The sequence below is a fragment of the Callorhinus ursinus genome, unplaced genomic scaffold (genome assembly GCF_003265705.2).
Source record: "Callorhinus ursinus isolate GAN/ISIS: 27379988/994484 unplaced genomic scaffold, GSC_fseal_2.0 scaffold13, whole genome shotgun sequence".
Classification (NCBI taxonomy): Eukaryota; Metazoa; Chordata; class Mammalia; order Carnivora; family Otariidae; genus Callorhinus; species Callorhinus ursinus.
The window spans coordinates 12,360,616-12,383,786 of record NW_027397075.1 but is presented as its reverse complement, the minus strand read 5'-3'; the positions used below and the strand labels follow the sequence as shown (position 1 = coordinate 12,383,786).

Sequence of the window (23,171 nt, the reverse complement as noted above, 5' to 3'; positions counted from 1 at the left end):
GGTCCTGGGATCGAGCCCCACATTGGGCTCCCTGCTCAGCAGGAGGCCTGCTTCTCCCTCTCCCACTCCCCCTGCTTGTGTTCCCTTTCTCGCTGTGTTTCTCTCTGTCAAATAAATAAATAAAATCTTTAGAAAAAAGATTTATTTGTCAGAGAGAGAGAGTACAAGCAGGGGAAGGGGCAGTGGGAGAGGCAGAGGGAGAAGTAGGCTCCCCACTGAGCAAGGAGCCCAATGCGGGTCATGATCCCAGGACCCTGGGACCATGACCTGAGCCAAAGGCAGACACTTAACGACTGAGCCACCCAGGCACCCTGGGCATCCAGATTTTTATGTGGAGATTGTAGTTACTCCATTTTTGAGGTAACCTGTATTCTACAATTCACCCATTTAAAGTGTACAATTTAGTGGATTTTAGTTCAGTGCTGTGCAACCATCACTACAATTTTAGAACAGTTTGGTCACCCCAAAGAGAAATCCTACGTCCATTAGCAGTTACTCCCTATTTCCCCAGGTCCCCCAGACCTGGCAACCACGAATCTGCTTCCTGCCTCTATGATCTGCCTATTCGGCACATTTCATATAAATGGAATCATACAGTATGTGACCTCTTCTGGTTCCTTCTGGTTTCACTTCATATAATGTCTCAAGGTTCATTCCTTTTGTAGCATGAATCAGTTCTTATTCCTTTTTATGGCTGAGTAAATTCCATTCTGTGGATAGACCACATTTGTTTTCCATTCATTCCCTGATAGGCATCTGAGTTATTTCCAGTCTTTGGCTATTATCAATAACACTATGAAAGCTGTCTCATTTTAAAAATGTTGGCAGCTACTTAGATAAGGTACTTAGGAGTAGTCAAGCTCATAGACACAAAGTAGAATCGTTTATGGGGGGCCAGGGGGTGGGTGGGGTGGGGAAGGGAATGGGAAGTTAGTGTTTAATAGGAACGGTGTTTGGGAAGATGAGAAAGTTCTGGAGATGGATGGTGGTAAGGGCTGTACAACAGTGAATATAATTAATGCCACTGAACTGTACGCTTAAACATGACTAAAATGGGGGGCATCTGAGTGGCTCAGTCAGTTAGGTGTCCGACTTTTGGATTCGGCTCAGGTTGTGATCTCCGGATCCTGGGATCAGGCCCGTGTCAGGCTCTGTTCTGAGCATGAGTCTGCTGGAGTTTCTCTCTCCCTGTCCTTCTGCCCCTCCCTGTCTCTCTCTTGCGCTCTCTCAAATCTTAAAAAAAAAAAAAAAAAAAAAAGACTAAAACGGTAAACTTTGTATTTTACCACAGTTAGGAAAGTGAGAAATGACACCTAACTACTGTATTTCAGGCACCAGATTTCAGAAAACCAGGCACGCATGGCATCCATCCAGCTGGGCCACCTCCACCAGCAGCAGGGGGTTGTGGTGCCTGGAGTCATCCCCTCTGTGTGGTGCTGAACCAGACTCCCCAGCACTGGGTGTGACCCACGTGCACGTCCTTCCTGTGATGACGGCAAAGGCAGGGCACCTCAACTTCAGTGTCCAGGGTGCGGGAAGGGCTGGGTTTCTCTCCAGCCCCATTTGGTTATTGCCAAGAGACAAGAGAAGAGGGTCGACATGAAAGTCTGTTACAGATCAGATGGTTTAAAATACTAGGATTGGGAGTGCCTGGGTGGCTCAGTCGGTTAAGCGTCTGTCTGCCTTTGGCTCAGGTCATGATCCCAGGGTCCTGGGATGGAGCCTGGCATCGGGCTCCCTGCTGAGCAGGGAGACTCCTTCTGCCTCTCCCCCTGCTTGTGCTCTCTCTCTCTCAAATAGATGAAATCTTTAAAAAAACAAAATACTAGGATTATTTTGTAACATACCTTATTTTTTAGAACAGTTTTAGGTTCTCAGCAAAACTGAGAGGAAAGTACGGAGATTTCCCATACACCCTCTGGCCCCACATGCGCAGCCTCCCCTACTATCAACACCGCCAGAGCGGGACACTTGTTCCAACTGATAAACCTGTACTGATACGTCATCATCACCCAAAGTCCACGGTTTACATCAGGGTTCGCTTTTGGTGGTGTACGTTGTGTGGGTTTGGACAGATCTATCATGACATTATAACATCATAGAGCAGTTTTACTGCCGAGGATTTGGGTTATGTGCACAGTGTGGATAGTTCATAGCACGTGGAGCATCCTGATTGTTGCGCACAGTTCTACTTCACTAGCTTTGGGATGTGGACTGTTCCCACTGAGGTCAGCTGCTTTGGCCACACGTGGGATGGGGTCAGTGGGTGCCACCCTTTACAAGGGACAGAGAACAGGCCGAAGGGCACTGGAGCCTAGGAGGGTTTGACCGTGTGTGTCAGGAGAGGGAAGGTGACCCAGAGGTGTCAGACACTGCTTTCACAAACGATCTCATGGTGCCCTTGGAACAGACTGGCCAGGTAGCACCAGGTAAGCAAACTGGCGAGGCTCAGCGATGTGCCCAGGTCCTGTCACTTTGGAACCCAGTGTGGGCTCGCTGGTTTGCTCTGCACCTGGGGCTCCTCCCAGGCTCCGTACTGACCTCCGGCCACTCTCGGATCTCATCACACTGAGTCTCAGCCCCAAGCAGGTGAATTTCCCACCCTGAGACCTGGGGGACTTGGCTCACATAGGGCTGGATGCAGATGGCCTGTCATTCTCTTGGAAGCCCACACTGTCACAGTCTTCCTTCCTGCCCTGTGGGGGAAGAGGGGCTTGCTGCCCTTCCCTCAGACCTCAGAGGCTGTCCCTGTCCCCCTAAAGTAGGCCCCCTCCTCCCATTATTATCTGTGCCACCTCTTCTCTGCAGCCCTGTGTCAATCTATAAGTATTTATGCGTATTTGTATCTGGTTCTCCCACCAACCTAAGCTCCTGAAGGAGGAGAGCATAACCTTTTTGGTTAACGTTGTATTTAGGTTGTCAAACAAATGCTCTTTCAAGTAATCAATGGATTGAATGTATGTGGTGGGACTTGGGTAGGATGGAGGTTATGCAAATCTGTAGACGAAAAACAAGCCTGCCATGGGGCCTCCGGTACATGACCTGTGTTCTCTGGGCGTTGACCTTCCTCTTTTCTAAAGTGAGCAGGAGAAGTCAAACGAGCCCTGCCATTCCAAGCCTGTGCGCACACCACCAGTGAGGCCTCGCTGTCACTTCCTTGACTTTGCCTCCCCCAGCCTTTGCTCTAAGTGCATCACCCGTTTTCAGCGGTGTGCAATCATGGCGACCTCGGCTCCACAGTCTTTCACTGCCCTTCACGTGTTCTGCCTGGCCTATTCTGAAGATCACCCACATCTCAGGGCTGCCGCAAAAGGGGGAAGGCCCCACCCTGGAGGGTGACACCTTCAAGCTCCAAGAAGGAACATGCGGTTGGCCTCACCAGCTGTCAACAGGCATGGCTTGTTGGCTGGCTTAGGGAATCCCCTCTGTGCCCTGGACAGTCCAATGTAGTCGAAGCAGCGGTCAGAGCTGTGGTCACAGCGCTGTCTCTCACCTACTGGATGAAACTTACAACTGCATTTATATCCTGTGTCTTGAGCCCTCCCGCCCCCGGCAGGGGAGGGGTGCTGGGCCCCCACCACTTGATGCTTCCTTTTGGAATTTTCATGCCCCAGCAGCTGCCACCCCAACCCCAGTCCCTGAAACAAAGTCCTCTTCTTTTGGAACCCATCTGTGAGAACAATGGCCTTTATTTAAAAAATAATTTTTTTTGTAACACAAGAACGGATCACTGTGACACCTCCCCATGCCCCCAGACGGGGCTGAGAGGTGGCAGGGTCAGAGACCAGCAAAGTCTCCTTTGTGCTGCTCCAGCCACTGGTCCAGCGTCCTGGCCTTGGGGTTGAGCCTCAGGGTCAGTTCGATGTCACGGTCAGGTTTCAGGGCATAGAAACGGAACATGTTGGCCAGGTCCCGGGCGCCAGGGAAGCCATACTTCTCGTAGTCCTCCGGAGTCGTCTAGAAACAGAGGGGAGTCTGTTGGGTCTGTCAGCACCTCTGTCACCCCAGCTGTGGGCAACCCAGTCCCGACCCAAGTCCTTTCCAGTAAGTTCATCTGAAAACCCTTCTACTAAAAAGATTAAAAGTTCAAAAACCACTGTTTTAAGTCAACTTAAATCCTGTTCTTTCAAGGGGCGCCTGGCTGGTTCAGTCAGAAGAGTGTGCGACCCTTGATGCTGGGGTCATGAGTTAGAGCCCCACATTGCGTGTAGATATTACTTAAAAAAAAAAAATCATAAATCCTTTTGAGTTCTTTTGAGATCATGAGATGGAAACTTCTCAGCCCTTTCCAAACCAGAACTCTGCAAACATCACTTTCTTGCTCAAAAACCAAAGCTATTCCCTTTTCCTGATGAAACTGAATGTCAACTCAGCTCCTGAAATCCTCCACAGCTGCATCAGACCTTTCTTTGTTGAGATGTAATGCACGGCCATTTAGGGCATGTTTTCTAGAGCACCTCCTTGCACTAAGGAAGCACTTAACATCAATTATTCCGTTCAGTCCTAACAACCAGGGAAGGAGATACTATTCATACAACCATTTTATAGATGAGGATACTGAGGCAGAGAGGGTCTGGGACTGTGCCTCAAGGTCACACACTGGTGGGTGTTAAGGGCTGAGAGCAGGATCTGAGTCTGGGGAGTCTGACCCACCTGAAACACGCCCTGCCATGGCGTCCCCATCATTGCTCTGCTCGGGTCTGGGGGCTCTGGGGGTGGTTTTTATCTTTCAATGACTTGGGAGTTTCCCAGATTTTCTTTAATAAAATTTCTTTACTAAGTCAGTCTCACTACCATAATGGGAAGAACCAATAAGAAACAAGGCACCCGGGGTTCTGAACAGGAAGACTGAGGGTCAGCGGGGAGAGGGGGCCAGAGGGCCTCCCACCCTCCCAGCCAGGCCAAGAGGAGACAGGGTGGGGCCCATCTCTCTGGTCTCCTTCCCCTTCCCTCCCTCAAGTCACACCCCAGAGAAGCCCAGCACCCCTTTCTGTTCATGCCTTGCCTTGGACCTTCGTATCCCCTCTTCCTGGAAACTTCCTCGCTAGTTAGTCAACTGTCTAAGCCAGACCTGGCTCCCAAGTACAGCATGACAAAGGTTCACAGTGATGAATTAAGATTTACCCTGCCCGGAGTGAGGGGGCTGCCCGAGATACTGCTTCCCTACCACCCATAAAGCCCCCACTAGGGGTGAGAGTGACCAGACTGGGGTGCCAGAGCCCCCTGGTGGGAGCTGGGACGGCACCCATCCCGGGCCCAGGGCTGCGGGAGCCCACCTTGGCGTTGCGCACGGCCTTCCCGGTGTGCTTGGAGAGCAGGGCGGCGTACTCTGCTGCTGTGTGCTTGCAGGTGCTGAGCCCAATGTTCCGGCCGACGTATTCTTCCGGCATCTTCAGCAGGCTGAGCACCACGGGACCCAGGTCGGTCACAGATATGCCATCCATGGGCACATCACCCATGGGCAAGCCTGGGGGGGGGGAGGGGTGTGCTAGCACATGTTGCTGCCATGCCCACCGCCAGGACACGGGCACAGGTCAGCACAGTGGCAGTGGGCTTCACTCAGGAAACGGGATGCGATCCGAGCTCTGCCACCTTGGCCCCTGTTTACGCCCTGAGCCCTGGTTGCTCCATTTACAGAGGGGGGCAAACGCTGGGCCTGCCTACCCTCCCGGGGCTGAGACAGGAACGGGAAGGAAATGAAGGGGCTGCTCCCAAGCCGCCGGCCCCCGTGCACTCTGTGGTATCTGGGATTCCTGACCTGGAAAGCCAGCTATGCTAACAGGAATGCCGGATGCCACGGCCAGGGACTGGCTCAGAGTGGCACGTGGCAGGTGCTCCCTAAATGTGTGGAGTCGGTGGGTGACTCTACCTGCCAAGGTGGTCTGGTGGCTGGGCAGGCAGAGCAGGAGCACTTGGGTCCTGATGCTTTCCACACCCATGAGAAGGGTCCACCACAGCTGCCCATCACCCAGAGACCTTGTGGGAACAGAGCTCAGCTAGAGTCGGAACACAAGAGGTATCCCCGACCAGCTCTGCAAACTATAAAAGGGCGATGCCAGTGTGCCAACACCAGGCCCAGACTGCTCACCGTCCCTGCTGTTCACGCACAGGGGAGGGATGGCCGGCTGAGGACCCTGGCCAACCACAGGACACAAGCTGCCTAAGGTTCCCTGTAGCCCATTTACAGACGGAGAAGAAAGCGCTTTCCTACTCTGTGACACCTACCACTGGACCTGATCCTCCAAGTCCTCTCCTTACTCCCAAAGGAGAAGTAACAGGTGTGCTCGTCTCTAGGACGAAGCATCGCATGACTGCCTCCTGATAGATTTTCTCATTGCCCCTGCAAGAGTCAGTCACACCCATTTCACAGAGCAGGAAGCAGAGGCCCAGCGAAGTTACATGTTTTGTGCAAAGTCACAGGCCTAACATGAGGGAACCAGGGCTTGGACCTGGAACCATCTGAGGACAAGCCTGTTTTCTACAACACCCACAGCACTCCTCAGAGTGGACGCTCAGGAAGGAGGAAGGGCACTCACTCAGCAAGTAGGTCTTTCCATCAGGCGCTTTCTGGGGCAGAAAGTAGGAGAGGAGGTTCTCAAAATAGCAGGACAGCCGCACACTGGTCATGGGAACTCCAATGTCCCGGAAATATTCCTCTACCTCCCCTTTGCCATCAAAGTGGCCTGCTGCCAGTTTCCCAGCCGTCAGCCTCTTGATGTTCTCCAGGCCGCTGTAGACCACGTAGTGAAGGCCCAGGCGCTTGGCCAGATCGGCCAGCAGCTTTCCCTGGTGAGAAGGAAAGGAGAAGACACAAAGCTAAGAGGGAAGATGTGTGTCCCCAGTCAGAGCCCTGGCTCTCCCACCCCCGTTGCCACTGTGCCTGATGCTAAGAGGCCGACACCACTTCACCCTCTGATAAGGCTCCCTCTTCTGGAATGATGCTCGCACGTGGTACCGCGCCCTCTCACACACCACTGTGAGCCTTCTGTCTTAGCGTTACTTCTCCAGATCACCCAGGTGGTTGTACTTCCCGATATGCTCAAGTGCGGCCCACCCATGTGCACTGTGACGGGTAGGGGTAGGTCTTCTGCTTGGGAGAGGGCTGCACGGAGCTCTCCCGCCTCTGCCTGCTCCATGCAAAGCCATGCTCCTTGAAGGGCCCCAGCAGGCCGCTAAGGAGGTGGTACAGCTCAGGGATGAAGCACAAATAATGCTCAGGGGCCACACCTGCTCTGGAATGCACTAGCCTCGAGATCCTGGACCAGCGACCTAACCTTCTGGCAGCGGTTAAACTGGGACAGCCACACCACCTACCACATAAGAATGTGTAGGGGGTTGAACGGTGGCCTCCAAAAAGATATGTGCACATCCTAACCCCCAGAACCTGTGAATGTGGCCTTATTTGGGAAAAGAAATCTGCAGATATAGTTAAGGAACTTGGTATCATCCCATGTGGGCCCTCAATCTGAGGACAAGGGTCCCTATAAGAGACTGAAGAGGAGACATGGAGAGGAGTAGGCCACATGAAGATAGAGACTGCAGGGATGTGGCCATGAGGAGAGGCAGCAGCCACCAGAAGCTGGAAGAGGCAAGGAGTGGAATCGCCCTTAGACCCTCCTTCTGAAGGCTCCCTGATTTTGGACTTCTGGCCCCCAGACCGGAGAAGAGTCAGTTCCTGTTGTTTTAAGCCACTTGGCTTGTAATGGCGGCCACGGGATGCGAACATAGGCAGTTGGGATAATGAGCCAAGACTGCCATCCATCAGAAAAGCTGTGCTCTCCACTTTGTGGGATGGGCTTCCACATAAGATGTATTCAAAGACAATATCAAGGGGCGCCTGGGTGGCTCAGTCGTTAAGTGTCTGCCTTCGGCTCAGGTCATGGTCCCAGGGTCCTGGGATCGAGCCCTGCATCGGGCTCCCTGCTCGGCGGGAAGCCTGCTTCTCCCTCTCCCACTCCCCCTGTTTGTGTTCCCTCTCTTGCTGTGTCTGTCAAGTAAAAAAAAAAAAAAAATCAAAAACAATATCAAGGCTAAAAACAAGTCTGGAGACCAGTGGTGCAGTCCAATCTCCCTTTATTTTACGAAGGCCCTTTTTCCTAACAAAGCCCAGGGCACGGAAGGCCCACGTCCAAAGCAGGGCTGTGGATGACGCAGGGCTGAAAGCTAATGTGCTGGCCAGTCAGCAGGGGACTCTCCTCTGCCACCACATTCCACAGATCCCTGAGTACCTGTGTGTGACGGGCCCTGTGCAAGTGTCCCCATCTTCAGTGGGATAGAACGATGGCCACGTTTCACGTTCTCTGTTTCCTATCCCTCCCCGTGCCGCCTGGGCTCAATAACCGACTAACTAGAGAGAATGTGCATGGAAAACAGAATAAACCGAAACATACAACACATCAAAGGGGACACGGGGACTTTCTGGGCTGATGGAAATGTGTTCTGATTAGATTGGTAATATGTGAGTATATTTATATTCAAATTTTATCCAACAGTACAATTAAAATGTGTGCATCTTACTATCACAAAATGATAGGTCAACAGAGTTGGTTTTTTAGAAAGTAAAAAGTTACTGGATGACAAAGTAGCCTGGGGCTGGGGGAGGGAGGAACTGGGAGTGACTGCTAATAGGTACGGGTTTCTTTTCAGGGTGACAAGATATTCTGGAATTAGGTGGTGGTGATGGCTGCACAACTTTGAGAGTATACACTGAATTAATACACTTTGAAAGGGCAAACTATGGTGTCTGAATGACATCTAAGCAAAAGTTACTGGAAGAGGAAGCAGCTGCTTCCCGTACTCATTAAAGTCCAGGAGGACTGCATGGAAGAGGAAGGAAAAGGCCTGCAGTGGACAGTGGTCACAGGCAGGATCAGCCCCTCTCTAGAAGTTGGAGCTGCATCCCAGGGAGCTCCTTGTAAGATGCCCTGCTCCTAGGCCAGCCTCACCACATCTTCCCACCTGCCCTCACCTGCTTGACCTCCTGCTCCTGGCTGCAGTTTTCCCAGTAGTTGGTCACAATGAAGGCAGCATGGGCCCCACTAAGGGCCAGCTCCATGCTGGCCTTGTCATCCTGGTCTCCTCGGACCACCTCTGCACCCTGCAGCCTCAGCTCCTTTGCTGCCTTCTGCCCAGGGTCCCGCGTCACCACTCGAACCCTGAACGTCCCATCTTCCAGGAGCGTCCGGGCCACTGAGCCCCCCTGAGCACCTGTGAAGAGACAGAAAGACCTGCAGGGTGGGACCTGCCTGGGGGTCCTGCTCAGGGGAAGCCCCAAAGGGAACGCTCCCCACCAGCCAGATACCCAGACGCTTTTCACCTGTGATCCTCACTGAACGCCTTACACCATTTAAAAAATAACAGCTTTACTGAGATAGAATTCACTCACCTTTTAAAGGGTAGATAATGTGTATTTATTTAAAAAGTATTTTGGAAAATCCATATACTAGTTGGCTGATTTTACCCAGAGTAAACAAATATTTATACTGGGCAACTGAGATTTCTCCCACCATGCACGCATTATACTTGCCTCGAATTTCACCAGTAAGACTCACTGCTTCAGGTCAAATAAATACATAAGGCGTACAGTGCAGTGGTTTTTTGTATATTCAGAGCATGCAACCATCATCACAGTCAATTTGAGAACATTTCATTCCTCCCACCCCCCAAGAAAACCCATGCCCATCAGCACTCACTCCCTATTGCCCTCCCTCTCAGCCCTGGAAACCACTCATCTACTTTCTGTCTCGATCCATCTGCCTATTCTGGATGTTTCACACAAATGGGATCATACAATATATAGTCTGCTGTGTCTGGCTTCTTTCACTTAGCATACTGTTTTCAAAGTTCCTCCATGTTTTAGCAGGCATCACACCTTTTATCAAATGTTTGATACGTGGGACACCTGAGTGGGTTAGTCGGTTAAGCAGCTGCCTTTGGCTCAGGTCATGATTCCGGGGTCCTGGATGCATCGGGCTCCTTGCTTAGTGGGGAGCCTGCTTCTCCCTCTCCCTCTGCCTGCCGCTCCCCCTGCTTGTGCTCTCTTTCTCTCTCTGATAAATAAATAAATAAAAAAAATCTTTTAAAAAATGTTTAAAATGTATTATGGGGCAGCTGGCTGCTTGGGAGGTAGAAAGAGCAACCTCAGGGTCATGAGTTTACTTGTACAAAATATATAAGTAAAATGTATTACAATATTTAACGCATACACAAAGGGATGTCAAAACCCATGTACCCACCCTTTAGCTTAAGAAATATAGTATTACCTACCATCTTCTTCCCCTTTTTTTTTTTTTTTAAAAGACTGAGGGGCCCCAGGCTGTCCCAGTCAAAAGAGCATGCAACTCTTGATCTTGGGGTCATGAGTTTGAGCCCTACTTTGGGTGCAGACATGACTTAAAATTTTTTTTAAAATTAAAAAAAAACCCTTTAAAATAGATTTAAAAATGACTGAGAGGGGCGCCTGGGTGGCTCAGTTGTTAAGCGTCTGCCTTCGGCTTGGGTCATGATCCCAGGATCCTGGGATCGAGCCCCACATCGGGCTCCCTGCTCAGGGGGAGGCCTGCTTCTCCCTCTCCCACTCCCCCTGCTTGTGTTCCCTCTCTCGCTGTCTCTCTCTCTCAAATAAATAAACATCTTTAAAAAATAATAAAATTAAAAAATTAAAATAAAAATGACTGAGAAAATGACAAAAAGTAAAATCATCAAAAGGAATAAAAAATCATCCATAAATATATGGAAGGATTCACAAAAGGCGACAAATATATACGCCAGACACCCCGACCCCGTATAAGAAAATTGGCTGTAGCACTATTTGCAATAGTGGAAATTTGTAGACAAATGACGTGTCCTTGGGTAAGAATCTGGTTAAATAGTCGGGCTCCCTGCTCAGCGGGGAGTCTGCTTCTCCCTCTACCCTTCCCTCCTGCTCATGCTCTCTCTCAAATAAATAAAATCTAAAATAAAAAAGAAAGAAAGAAAGAAAAAAGAATCTGGTTAAATAAGTGATCGATCCATGCCAAAGTGACTGAAAAGAATGTGGCAGATCTGTATGTATGACTTGCACAGGTGAACATGAACTCTCCTGGAGTGGAAAAGGTAAGGTGCAGAAGTACAACTACCCTCACACAGTACTGGTGGGAATGTAAAATGGTGCAGTCACTTTGAAAAACAGTCTGGTAGTTTCTCAAAGGGCTAGACACAGAGTTACCATATGATCCAGCAATTCCAGTCTAAGCATGTACCCCCCAAATTAAAAACTTGTCTACATGAAAATTTGTACTTGAAATGTTCCCGGCAGCATTCACAATAGCCAAAAGGTGGAAACAAATCAAATGTCCATCAATGGATGAGTGGATCAACATGATGTGGTCTACCATAAAATGGAATACTATTCGGCTATAAAAAGAAGTGGGGTACTGATACATGCTGAAAAGTGGGTGAACCTTGGGGCGCCTGCGTGGCTCGGTGGGTTAAGCATCTGACTTTTGATTTCGGATCAGGTAGTGATTCCAGGGTCGCACTGGGTATGGAGTCTGCTTAAGATTCTCTCTCTCCCTCTCCCTCTGCTCCTCCTCCCCACCCCAAACCCAAGAAACAAACAAACAAAAAAACCCAAAGTGGATGAACCTCAAAAACATGATGCCAAGTGAAAGGCGACAAAAGGCGACATCCTGTATGATTTCATTTACAGGAAATGTCCAGAATGAGCAAATCTACAGACAGAAAGTAGACTGATGGCTACCAGGGGCTGGGGAAAGTCCAGAGAAAAGCTAGTGGGTATGAGGTTTCCTTTGGGAGTGACGAAATGTTCTAAAATGGCCTGTGGTGATGGCCAGAGAGCTCTGTGCATATACTTAGACATCAGCGAACTGCACACTTTAAATGGGTGAATTGTACGGTATGTGCTGTATACCTGAAGTTGTTGTATGATTTTATTTTTATTTTTTTAAGATTTTTATTTATTTGAGAGAGAGAATGAGAGAGAGAGAGACCACATGAGAGGAGGGAGGGTCAGAGGGAGAAGCAGACTCCCTGCTGAGCAGGGAGCCTGATGCGGGACTTGATCCTGAAACTCCAGGATCATGACCTGAGCCGAAGGCAGTTGCTTAACCAACTGAGCCACCCAGGCTCCCCTGTTCTATGATTTTAAAAACATATACAGGAAAGAAAAAAAAAACAGATGGGGGCAAAATAAGACCTTTTACCATTTAAAAAAATAATCTTTGTGTCTCTCTAACCTGGTAGGATACTCTAGAAACTTGATGACAGTGATGGATGGGGTTGTCAGGACGGAGGTGGGAGGGAGATTTAGTTTTGGTACTAAGTGGCACATGAACATAGTACCAAAACTAAATCTCCCTCCCGGGATGGGGGCTGTGCGCCCAGGTGCTGCCCCCATCCCGGCCCCACCCCACCCCCAGCCCCAGCCGGGTCAGGGGTTCGAGACGCAGCACCCTCTCTCCAGGCCCCATCCACCCACCCTGGGCTCCGCGGGGCTGTGCTCGCTCACCTGTGGCTCCAAACACCACCACCAGTTTCTTGTCCGCCATGCGAGCCCACGCGGGATGTGCGGTCCCGGAGGCCAGGGGGCGGTGGGACGCGCGAGGTCTGTGATGGGGCCACGGGTCCCTCCTGGGACGACCCCGCGCGCGCACCGCGTGGGCCCAACGGGCGCCAGACACCCCGACCCCGTCCCCCACCTCCCGCACGGTGCACCCGGCCGCCGCGATCTCCACGCCCCAACCCGGGTGGGAAACCTTGGAGCGGGAACGGTGGGCCCCGGGCCTTGCAGCCGAGTTCACCGCCGGGGGGGGGGGTGGAGGGAAGAGGTGTGGAAACTGCGAGAAGGCTGACCCCGCCCGCAGCTCCTGCCCGCCCTGGCAAAGCCGCCCCTCCCCGGTCGTCCTGCGAGAAGGTATCCCAGGCTGCGCTGCTTCGGGACTCCCAGGGTCCGGGCCCTGACTCCGCGCGGAGCTGACCCGCCATCCCCCCCTCGGCGGGCATAGATGGTTCATTCCGGATCGCGCGAGCCTGGGCGTGCGTCCGCGCCGCGCGGCCCGGGCGGCTTGGGCGCCTGGATTTGCCGGCCTCCTGGGCTCCCCAAAGTGTATGTGCGGAGCGGCTTGGCGGGCGGCGGGCGGTGAGGCCTACGGAAGCAAAAAAAATAAAAATTAAAAACAGAAACAAAACACATGGCTTTATCTTGCATGAACATCTGGAACTTGCAGATACGGGGTGTCACCCAAAGATAATTAAACAGCATCTGGGACTCTCAACCCTCAAGGCTCAGAGTTCTTGCAAGCCTGACTCACCTTTGAGGTTGCGACTAGTTGCACTGATCTGAGTTATTTTTAGCAGAAAAAGTGAGATTTCTCTGTGTTCAACTAAAACTCAAAAATGGCCCTGTTGCTCCTCCCCTGAAAACTTATTACTGGGTAATAATTTTTTTTCCTTTCATTTACTCATTAATTTCAAAATGTGTATTGACCCATCCGGGAATGTCAGCTTCGGAACAGCAGGCGCATCTCTGTATTCACTGCTCTATTTCCAGCACTTAGCACAGCACCTGGCATGTAGGCGCTCAATAAATATTTGCTGATTGACCCGTTGTCTAAACATCTAGACACTGGAGTTCCCGGGATACCCAACTAAAACTGGTGCTGTTTTCCCGAATCCAGTGGTGGAGATAACTTACAGGGTAATATGTATTTTATTTATGTAAAATATTGGTCTTTATTATAAGATGCATGTATTTATTTTAATACATATTATGTTTACTGGTGTTTATAAATGAAGATTTCATCTGTGTGTTCATCTTGCATAAATCTTTTGCAGTCTCCTCCACATCCTGTTATGTCTCTATGCTGAGACTGTAATGTTTGCCTGGGTAGGACTCACCACATTAGATAGATAGAGCTAATCCTTCCTCATTCCTTAAGATTCCACATAGCCATCACCTCCTCCAGGAAGCCTTTCCAGGACCCCTAAGCTAGGCTAACTACTCCTATTCTATTCCCATCTCTATCCCACTGGTAAAATTGTCTACCATAGTGGGAGGGCTTCCTGAGAGCTGGCCTATGTCATGTTTGTCTCTGTATCTCTTCCTTCTGGCACCATATCCAGCACTTACTAGGAGCTCAATTAATACCTACTAAATGGAACCCAAGTGCATATTACTGTGTTAAAAGATGACGTTTTTCTTCAATTACATAAGGATAAAGCATAAAACCCAATGTCTCAAGGTCTCCACTTTAAGGAAATAAATCCAAACAACAAGGCATGTAGCAGGACCAGCTGCAGAGTTTGCAAGGCCTGGTGCAAAATGAAAATGCAGGACTCCTTGTTCAAAAATGATCAAGAATTTCAAGAAAGCAACAGCAGAGCATTAAACCAAGTGTGAAGGCCTTCTCAGAGAGGGACCTGTGCAAATGTTGGGGTTACAAGCCCAGGAAGCCAGCCCTGGTGCCCAGGTTTAATTGAGTAGCATCCCAGGGACACAAGGAACTCAAGGGACACAAGGAACTCCATGCCTTTTGGCCTTCCAACCTACAGCTTGGAAATCAGTGCAGGCAATGAGTGGCAGAATGGCATCTCTGCCCCTGGGCTTCTGGTCATTGGTGCTGGTGCCAGGGGTTCTGTCTGGAAGTGGGTAGGTATAATTGATAGCCTGGGCAAAGGTCTTGTCTCTTGCATCCCCACCCAGCTCATGACACCACAGTGGTCCCCTGAGGCCTGAGGAGAAAGATTTGGCTACTGACTGGTGTGCTCAGCTGTGACTCCGCACTTCCTGTGGGACTTTATATCTGATGGAAGACTTCCTCCAAAGCTCTTGCCAGTTCACCTAGCCCAGTGACTTGTGCTAGTAATGATAACGGGGGGGGGGGGGGGACACACCCTTCTCTGGGCTCCTCTGATGTGTCAGATAAGCTCCACATTATCTCATTTGAATTTTATTTATGTAATCTCTATGCCCAGTGTGGGGCTCAAACTCAGGAAATCAAGCCAGGCACCCTCCCCCCCACAATATCTCATCTAAACCCTCAAAGCAACCCCTCTTCAATCAGTGTCACTGGATTTAATTCAATTTTATGTGTATGTATTTGGGGCAGGGGCAGTACAGTGTGATTTCCAATTATAATTTTTTAAAAATTCATTCTTTTTTAAATTTGGTTTTGACAGCCAAGTAATGTATAATGCATTTATGCATCTCGTAAAAACATTTAAATGGTACAGATAAAGCACAAGCAAGTGACCCTCGACCACACTCTGACATTCTAGTGTGTAAACCTTCTTGGCCTTTGCATGCATTTAGATATCTAAACGTGAACATGTGAAAAGAACATTTTGTAGTTAAAAAATAAAAGGGATCATACTGAATATATTTTCCCCAAAATTTTATTGTGAAAATTTGTAGACATATAGAAAATTTGAAATAACTATATAGTGAACACCCATACATATACTTACCACCTAGATTCCACAGTTAACATTTTGCTATATTTATCAGACACCTATTATCCATCAACTATCTTATTTTTTGATATGTTTCAAGTAAATTGCAGACATCAGTGCCCTTCACCCTTAAACACTTCAATACACATTAGAGTTCAATATTTTTTAGGTTAAACTTACACACTGTCAAATGTATTTTTGTATTTTCCTACATCTTGCTTTTCCCTTCTGCTTAACCATCCTCCCTAAGGTGGTGTCTGCCCTTCCTTTTTTATTTTTATTTTTTAAAGATTTTATGTATCTATTTGAGAGCACAAGTAGGCAGAGCGACAGGCAGAGGGAGAGGGAGAAGCAGGCTCCCTGCTGAGCAAGGAGCCCAATGCGGCGGGGCGGGAGGGGGGGGGGTTCTTTCCCAGGGCCCTGGGATCATGACCTGAGCTGAAGGCAGAGGCTTCACCGGCTGAGCCACCCAGGGCCCCTGCCCTTCCTTTTTTAAGGGAAGCACAACTCCATTGAATAGATGTGCCCCTGTCAACCGCCACCCCATCCTCCTTTAATGGACGTTTAGGTTGTTTCAAGATTTTCACCCAAATGACGTACGCATCTCCTTACGTGTTGCAATGACCTTCCTTGCTTATGCCTCTTTGGGTTCTTGCACGCATTGTTCTACGATAGCTACAGAGAAGTGGAATTGAGCAAAGTGAAGGCCCATTCTTTTTTTTTTTTTTTTTAAAGATTTATTTATTTATTTGAGAGAGCGAGAATGAGAGAAAGTACATGAGAGGGGGTTGGGTCAGAGGGAGAAGCAGGCTCCTTGCTGACCAGGAAGCTTGATGTGGGACTCAATCCCAGAACTCCGGGATCATGACCTGAGCCGAAGGCAGTCGCTTAACCAACTGAGCCACCCAGGCGCCCAGTGAAGGCCCATTCTTAATTCTAACAGATCTCGCTAAATTGTCCTCGCTTCCCCTGTAACTCCCACGAACACGGCACATTCCGTACACCTTTGTCAACACCCGACAATACGGGTCATTTAATCAGCAGCCAGGTCCAAGGGTAAGGAAATGACGGGAAGCCAGTGCGGCTGGAACAGAAAGGGCAGGTGGAGCCCAGCGCAAGAGGAACCCAGACAGGCGGTGACACGGGGCACGGAGAGCGCGTAGCCCCGAGGCACCCTCATTAACACCTGCTCTTGTTAACCCGCTCTCTAGGGAGCCCGGGTGCTCCCCGGCGCCAGGTGCCCCGCGGGAGGCGCCGCGTGCCCGCCGCAGGGGCGTGTCCGCCTCAGGCTCCGCCCCCGCGGCGTGCGCGCGTCGGGCCGCCCTTGCACCGTCCGCTCGGCTGCGGCGGCCGCGGCACTTCAGGGAGTCGCTGACGGAGGCGCGGACTCGGCGACGGGCGGGGGGCCGAGCGAAACAGAGGCCGGTGAGTGGCCCGCGCCCTCCGCGGCCCTCCTCTGGGTCCTCGGCGAGTCCGGCCGGCCTGGGCCTTCGAGACGTGGGCCGGGCCGGCGGCGGCACTCTGCGGCCCCGGCACGGGCCTGAGGGAGACGCGGCGGGCCGGGGCGGGGGGCGGCCGGAAACGGGGTGAGCGCGGATGGGGCCGACCTGAGGGTCCCCGCTTCCTACGCGTCGCATCGGCGGGCCGGCCAGGCCCGAGCGGCCGGTCCGCCTTGGGCCCAGCCCCTCGCGGCGTCACGAGTGCGCAGGGCGAGGTGACCCCGGGGGCGCCGCGTGCAGTCTTGGCGTTCCCGGCGGGGGTAGCAGCCTCCGACAGCCGTGAGCCCACCGGGACCCCCGCCTGTCCCCCGGGCGCCCGAGGTCTGTGCCCCGCGTGGCGGCTGCTGCGGGCTCTGCGCTTCCTCCTGACTCACCTCAGTCGGAAGGGCGCTTTGAGTCACTGTCATGACTTCATGAGTGACCCGCCGCCGCCGGGGCGCACACCGGTCGGGAGGGACCGCCGGCCGGTTAGTCCGGGCGGGGAATTACCATTCACCTCGTCGGCGCAGTGCTGTAGGTGTATTAATTGCCCGGGGTTGCCAGGAGCGCCTTGCACAGTCTTTCTATGCTCAAGGCCTGCCTGTGTCATGCGATTTATGTGGATTCTGATGAACCGCTTGTTGTGGCCTGTGGCAGTTCTTGTTCATGGCTCTATGAACCAGACAAGGCGGCCTGTGATTGGTGGCGGGCGGGGTGGGGGGAGCACCGTATAATGCTCTTCAGTTCACTGTCAGCCCCTTCCAAAAGCCTGTGAGTTGATAGGTTTTTCCACTTATAAAATGTAATTAATGATGAGACGCGGTTTCAGTGACTTCACCTGCATCCCACAACGGAGAAGTCGCCACAGATGGTTTTGATTTTAGTCGTCTGCCTACAGATCCGATGATCTTTCCTAAACAGTGTCTTAGAGATTGGAAATGGATTATGTCGTTTAAGCTCTCTTTTCCCTCTCCCGGGAAACTGTCTTCCAAGTAGAAGGGAACAGGAGTTTATTGGTTTTGTGTATTTGAATTTCTGGTATGACATTAGTCGGTGTGTTCTCATTAAAATTTTAACTCCCATGTTTAAAACTTTTAGTTTTTCTTTTTGCAAGGAGTGGGTTAAGGAATACACTTTAGTAATATGTGCTTTATTCTGTAGGTTTTTCTTTTCTTTTCTTTTTCTTTTTCAAGAAACATCACAAGCTTACCAGAAGCTCATTGCTCACTTGGGCATTTGCAAATTTACTTGGTGGAATTGGAAAAACTTTTAAATACAGCACCTAAGCCAAAACACTGGTGAGAGTGTGGGAATTAAAGGGGCCTTGGAAATACTCACTGAGTAACCCCATCTAACTGGGGATGTGAGGAGGAAAATCTACGGGTTCTCTTATCGTCTGGTTTGATTTGCTTTTTTCTTCTGCTTGGGCCAATAAGGTGAGATGCTGTGAGTCACCAGAGTCAGGTGTATGAGCTACTCTAGAAATGACAATGCCAAATGAAAATTTGGCTTACATCTATAAACACAATTCAAGGCACTAAACGTCTTTTAAGATGCTAAGATGTGATGGTACAGAAAGTATTCATTGCCCTTAGCTCACCCCTTACTGAGTTTGTTGAAATGCAAAATTGGACAGCTGGGGCCTTTGAGCTACCTTGATTTTTTTTTTTTTTTTTTTTTTGGTTTTCTTTTAATAGCTGACTGTCTTCGTAGGACAGTTGAACTGCATCAGTATTGTATCAAAAAGTAGAGTATCACTCCTTCGGGAGAAAGATATTTTTGAAAATTGGAATTGTGGGGTCACCTGGGTGGTTCATTCGGTTAAGTGTCTGCCTTCAGTTAAGGTCATGATCCCGGGGTCCTGGGATTGAGCCTCATGTCCTGCTCCCTGCTCAGCAGAGGTCTGCTTCTCCCTCTGCACCCCACCTCCGCTCTCTCAAATAAAATAAAAAAAAAAAATTGGAATTGTGTATTTATTGTAAAGTTGAGAATTCAGTTTGTTAACTCTTTGGTGGAAAAAAAAGATGAAAAATTTGAACTGTAAGTTACCTCCTGCTATGTTCTTGGCCACAGTTAACTAAAAAGTTGTAAATAGACATTTAATGCAATCTTTTTTTCTTATAGTAATCAGTGAGAGAATTCAGAGCTCTGGATTACATCTTTTGTGTTCAACACAGTAAGGGTTATGTGCTTTTTAAATAAATTTATTATATCTGTTAAGTTTGTGCAAAAACATAGGATGAAAGCTCTTTTGTTGTAACTTGAATGATTTCTCGGGATATTTTTGCAGTACTGAGAAGCCGTGCTATTTATGATTAATTCTTGGGAGGGAGGGAGAGGAAGGGACAGAGAAAAGTAGAAGGAGGGGGAATCTTTAATTGGAACAGTTACTGTAACTGCTTGTAACGAGGTCTTTCCTTTTTAAAAATTTTTCAGTATTTTAATTTTTTAAAGATTTATTTATTTGACAGAGACAAAGCGAGAGAAGGAACATAAACAAGGGGAGTGGGAGAGGGAGAAGCAGGCTTCCCGCTGAGCAGGGAGCCCAATGCGGGACTCGATCCCAAGACCCTGGGATCATGACCAGAGCCGAAGATAGACACTTAACGATTGAGCCACCCAGGTGCCCTCTTTTCTTTTTTTTTAAATCCTGGAAGATATTTTACTCTGCTGACCATTCAGGTGTTCTGTAATATTCACTTCTCTACATTGGTTTACTTCTCTACATTGACTCCGTTTATTTACCATAGTATATTATCTACCATTGTATTACACATTTTTTTTTTTAAGATTTTATTTATTTATTTGACAGAGAGAGACACAGCAAGAGAGGGAACACAAGCAGGGGGGAGTTGGAGAGGGAGAAGCAGGCTTCCTGCGGAGCAGGGAGCCCAGGATCGTGACCTGAGCCGAAGGCAGAAGCTTAGCGACTGAGCCACCCAGGTGCCCCAAAGATTTTATTTATTTTTTGACAGAGAGATAGCGAGAGAGGGAACATAAGCAGGGGGAGTGGGAGAGGGAGAAGCAGGTCCCCGCTGAGCAAGGAGCCCGATGCAGGGCTCAATCCCAGGACCCTGGGATCATGAGCCAAAGGCAGACACTTAATGACTTGAGCCACCCAGGCGCCCTTGTATTACACATTTTAAAGCCGACTAATGAAGGTAGCTGCGGCCCTCAGAAATTTCATTTTTTTTAAATTTCTAATAAATTGGGCGCCTGGGTGGCTCAGTCGTTGGGCGTCTGCCTTCGGCTCAGGTCATGATCCCGGGGTCCTGGGATCGAGTCCCACATCGGGCTCCCTGTTTGGCGGGAGGCCTGCTTCTCCTTCTCTCACTCCCCCTGCTTGTGTTCCTGCTCTCACTATCTCTTTCTCTGTCAAATAAATAAATAAAATCTTAAAAAAATAAAATAAAATAAATTTCTAATAAATTTGACACATGGTTCTGAAGTACCCATAACTGATGGTCTGGTTTAGCTACATTACATATATTTATGAATATGCAGTTACATTTATATAGATTGCAAGAAATCTTGCATTTCTGAATTACCATTGTCTTTCCATTTAAGAAATAACACTGGTTATTGGAGCTCACTACGGATAAGTTAAAGGTGTATAGCTATTGTAAAAGGAATCCATTTATAAATGCCCATCAAAGAACTTGCAATCATGGGGGAGTGAAATGGAGCCAGGAACTCTTTCTGGGTCGTCATATCAACACATTTATATTCAGACCTCACAAGGCAATATTCTGAACTCTTAACTAGGCATTTCAAAACAGCAATTAAATTCATAAGGCTCTTATGTGAACAGGTTTTTTCTCTTGCTTTGATGTAATTTTCAAAGGCTTTTAGCAAATGTGCATTTCTCTGTGTGATAGATTTCTTTAAGCAAATACTGTAATAGTAATCCAAGGGCTGAGTAGTCTATTTATGGAATAGGAATTACGTCAGTGCATGTATTCTTGCTGTTCAGTGATGGGATGTTGAGGAATTTTCTTTCTTCAGATGTGTGCTTGAATATATCGCTCAGTGAAAGTCTGCGGATAGATTGACTTTTTGTTTGTACTTCAAAGTGATTGAATTGTTGGGGTGCCTGACTGGCTCAGTTGGTAGAGCGTGCAACTCTTGATCTTGGGGGGTCATGAGTTCCAGGCCAATGTTGGGCATAGAGTTTACTTAAAAAAAAGTGACTGAATCGTTAAGTACAAGATTAAGCTGATTTAGTCAGTCTGTAACCATTTTTTTTCATTCACAGCTATTTACCATTAGACAGTTTTGTTTTACTTGTCTATCTAAATACATACTCATTTATAATAGAGTGAAAAATAAATGGTTGGTTTCTCCCAAAAAAGGAAGTTGTGATGGTATATTTTTGACCATGAGAAAACATTTAAGCCCTTTGAGCTAGTTTCTGTATTTGAAGAATGGGGTTAATACTTAATGAGGTTGGGGTGCCTGGGTGGCTCAGTTGTTAAGCGTCTGCCTTCGGTTCAGGTAACAATCCCGGCGTCCTGGGATCGAGCCCCACATCGGGCTCCCTGCTCCGCGGGAAGCCTGCTTCTCCCTCTCCCACTCCCCCTGCTTGTGTTCCCTCTATTACTGTATCTCTCTCTGTCAAATAAATAAAATCTTTAAAAAAGATAATGAGGTTAAGGTTAGCATCTTAAAAGACGTTTAGTGCCTTGAATTCTGTTTATAGATGTAAGACAGGGGTTTTCAAACCTTTTCTATTTGGTTAAGTTTGGGGTTGGGCCAGGGAATCTGTTTTTAAGGTTTCCCGTGTGATTCTTGTTTAGGGCCCTCTGTCTCTGAAGCACAAGCTGGACCAAAGTGGGAGTGGACGGACGAGGAGGGTAGAGAAGTCAGTGACTGGGGTACATGGGGAAGGGGACAGCAGAAGAGGAAAGAAAGGGGTAATTGTTGCATGGCAGTTACTGCTGTCAGCTTGTACACCAGAGGCCGAGCAAGCAGATGGTCTCTTCTCTCTGCTTAGGGGAAAAAATTTAATTTTTGTCACTTGAATAGATTTGTTTCTTTCCCAGGAGTATCATAGGCCTAATTATTGCCATAGTTCTCAGTAACTTTAAAAGGGCTTTGGAGAATAATGGCATAACAGAGACAGGTGTCTTGCACTCTGCCTGTCTGACTTTTTTCTGAATACTCCTAGCTTCCTGCCTTTCTCCTGATGAGCTCCCTTAGTCTCAGAAGACTCAAGTTTCACTGTTTTGTGTTCAACACCGCAATTATCTGAGGGCTGTGGGAAGGCACTAGAGTGGTTTAAACAATCTGCCATCATGCTTTTAGCTAACCTAGTTGATTGGCCTTCTTCATCAGTTGCTATGATGGTCATATTTTCTATGCCAAACACTGGGACCCGTAGTCTGAGCATACAAGTGTACTAAAGGAATTGATGGTACAGGATATTTGATTTGAATTAGAACTGTCTTGGAAAATGTGGAACATAAGGTTCAATCTTTAGACTGTTGCCTGTACTGTACAATTAGTATTTATACAGTGGTACACCTTTATCTTTTTTATTTCTCTCTCTGTCTCTGTCTTGATTGAAAGGTGCTTAAAGTCCAAAACAGGGTCTTAGGCCTCTTTGTAGTCATAGAGCCCATGAGCATTATACGTGCTTGTTGGTGATGCTATGGCATGTCACGTGCCCAAGTGTAGCCATCCTCTTCCTTAGTTACTGGATCTGCTCTTCTGTCTGGCAAGACCATACACACTGCTGCAGAGGAACTGTTGTCATGAGTTATTTCCAGGGCAGTCTGGAGGAGGGCACGCAGGTGAAGGGAAAGAATTGGTGAGCAAAACTGTGTGTGGGTTGGGAAAGGAGTCTTAGGTAGTGTTTGAACGCAGATGTAGTGAAGTGTTGACCTTTACTACCTTGGTTTTCTTTGGAAGGCAAGGGCAGAGTCAGGCTTTCTCTTTGTTTAGTAATAGCAGGTATCCCATTAATTAGAAAATAACTTTAATTATTTTAGATTTAAAAAAATTTTAAATATTTATTTGACAGAGAGTTAGCGAGAGCAAGAACACAAGCAGGGGGAGTGGGAGAGGGAGAAGCAGGCTTCCCGCCGAACAGGGAGCCTGATGTGGGGTTCAATCCCAGGACCCTGGGATCATGACCTGAACCGAAGGCAGATGCTTAATGGCTGAGCCACCCAGGCGCCCCAGATTTTTAAATTTTTTAAGTAATCTCTACTTACTTTTAAGTAATCCCCAACGTGGGGCTCA

General features: G+C 48.7%; 2 protein-coding genes across 3 annotated transcripts in view; one reads left to right on the top strand and one right to left on the bottom strand.

The window, feature by feature from the left end:
* Positions 1-3,671: 3,671 nt before the first annotated feature.
* Positions 3,672-13,373, bottom strand: NMRAL1 (NmrA like redox sensor 1). Its single transcript, XM_025859098.2, is given in 7 exon segments — positions 3,672-3,957; positions 5,277-5,467; positions 6,537-6,786; positions 8,969-9,207; positions 12,509-12,812; positions 12,814-13,145; positions 13,311-13,373. Coding segments are annotated over 6 exon segments (1,353 nt in total). The 5' UTR covers positions 13,003-13,145; positions 13,311-13,373; the 3' UTR covers positions 3,672-3,777.
* A 3,374-nt stretch (positions 13,374-16,747) lies between these two features.
* Positions 16,748-23,171, top strand: part of HMOX2 (heme oxygenase 2) — a 36,304-nt gene continuing 29,880 nt past the window's right edge. The window contains exon 1 of one of the 2 annotated variants that reach the window (XM_025859043.2): positions 16,748-16,875. The gene's annotated coding sequence lies outside the window, so the exon portion shown is untranslated. The remainder of the gene's footprint in view (positions 16,876-23,171) is intronic. The other variant, XM_073899579.1, reaches the window with a different exon arrangement.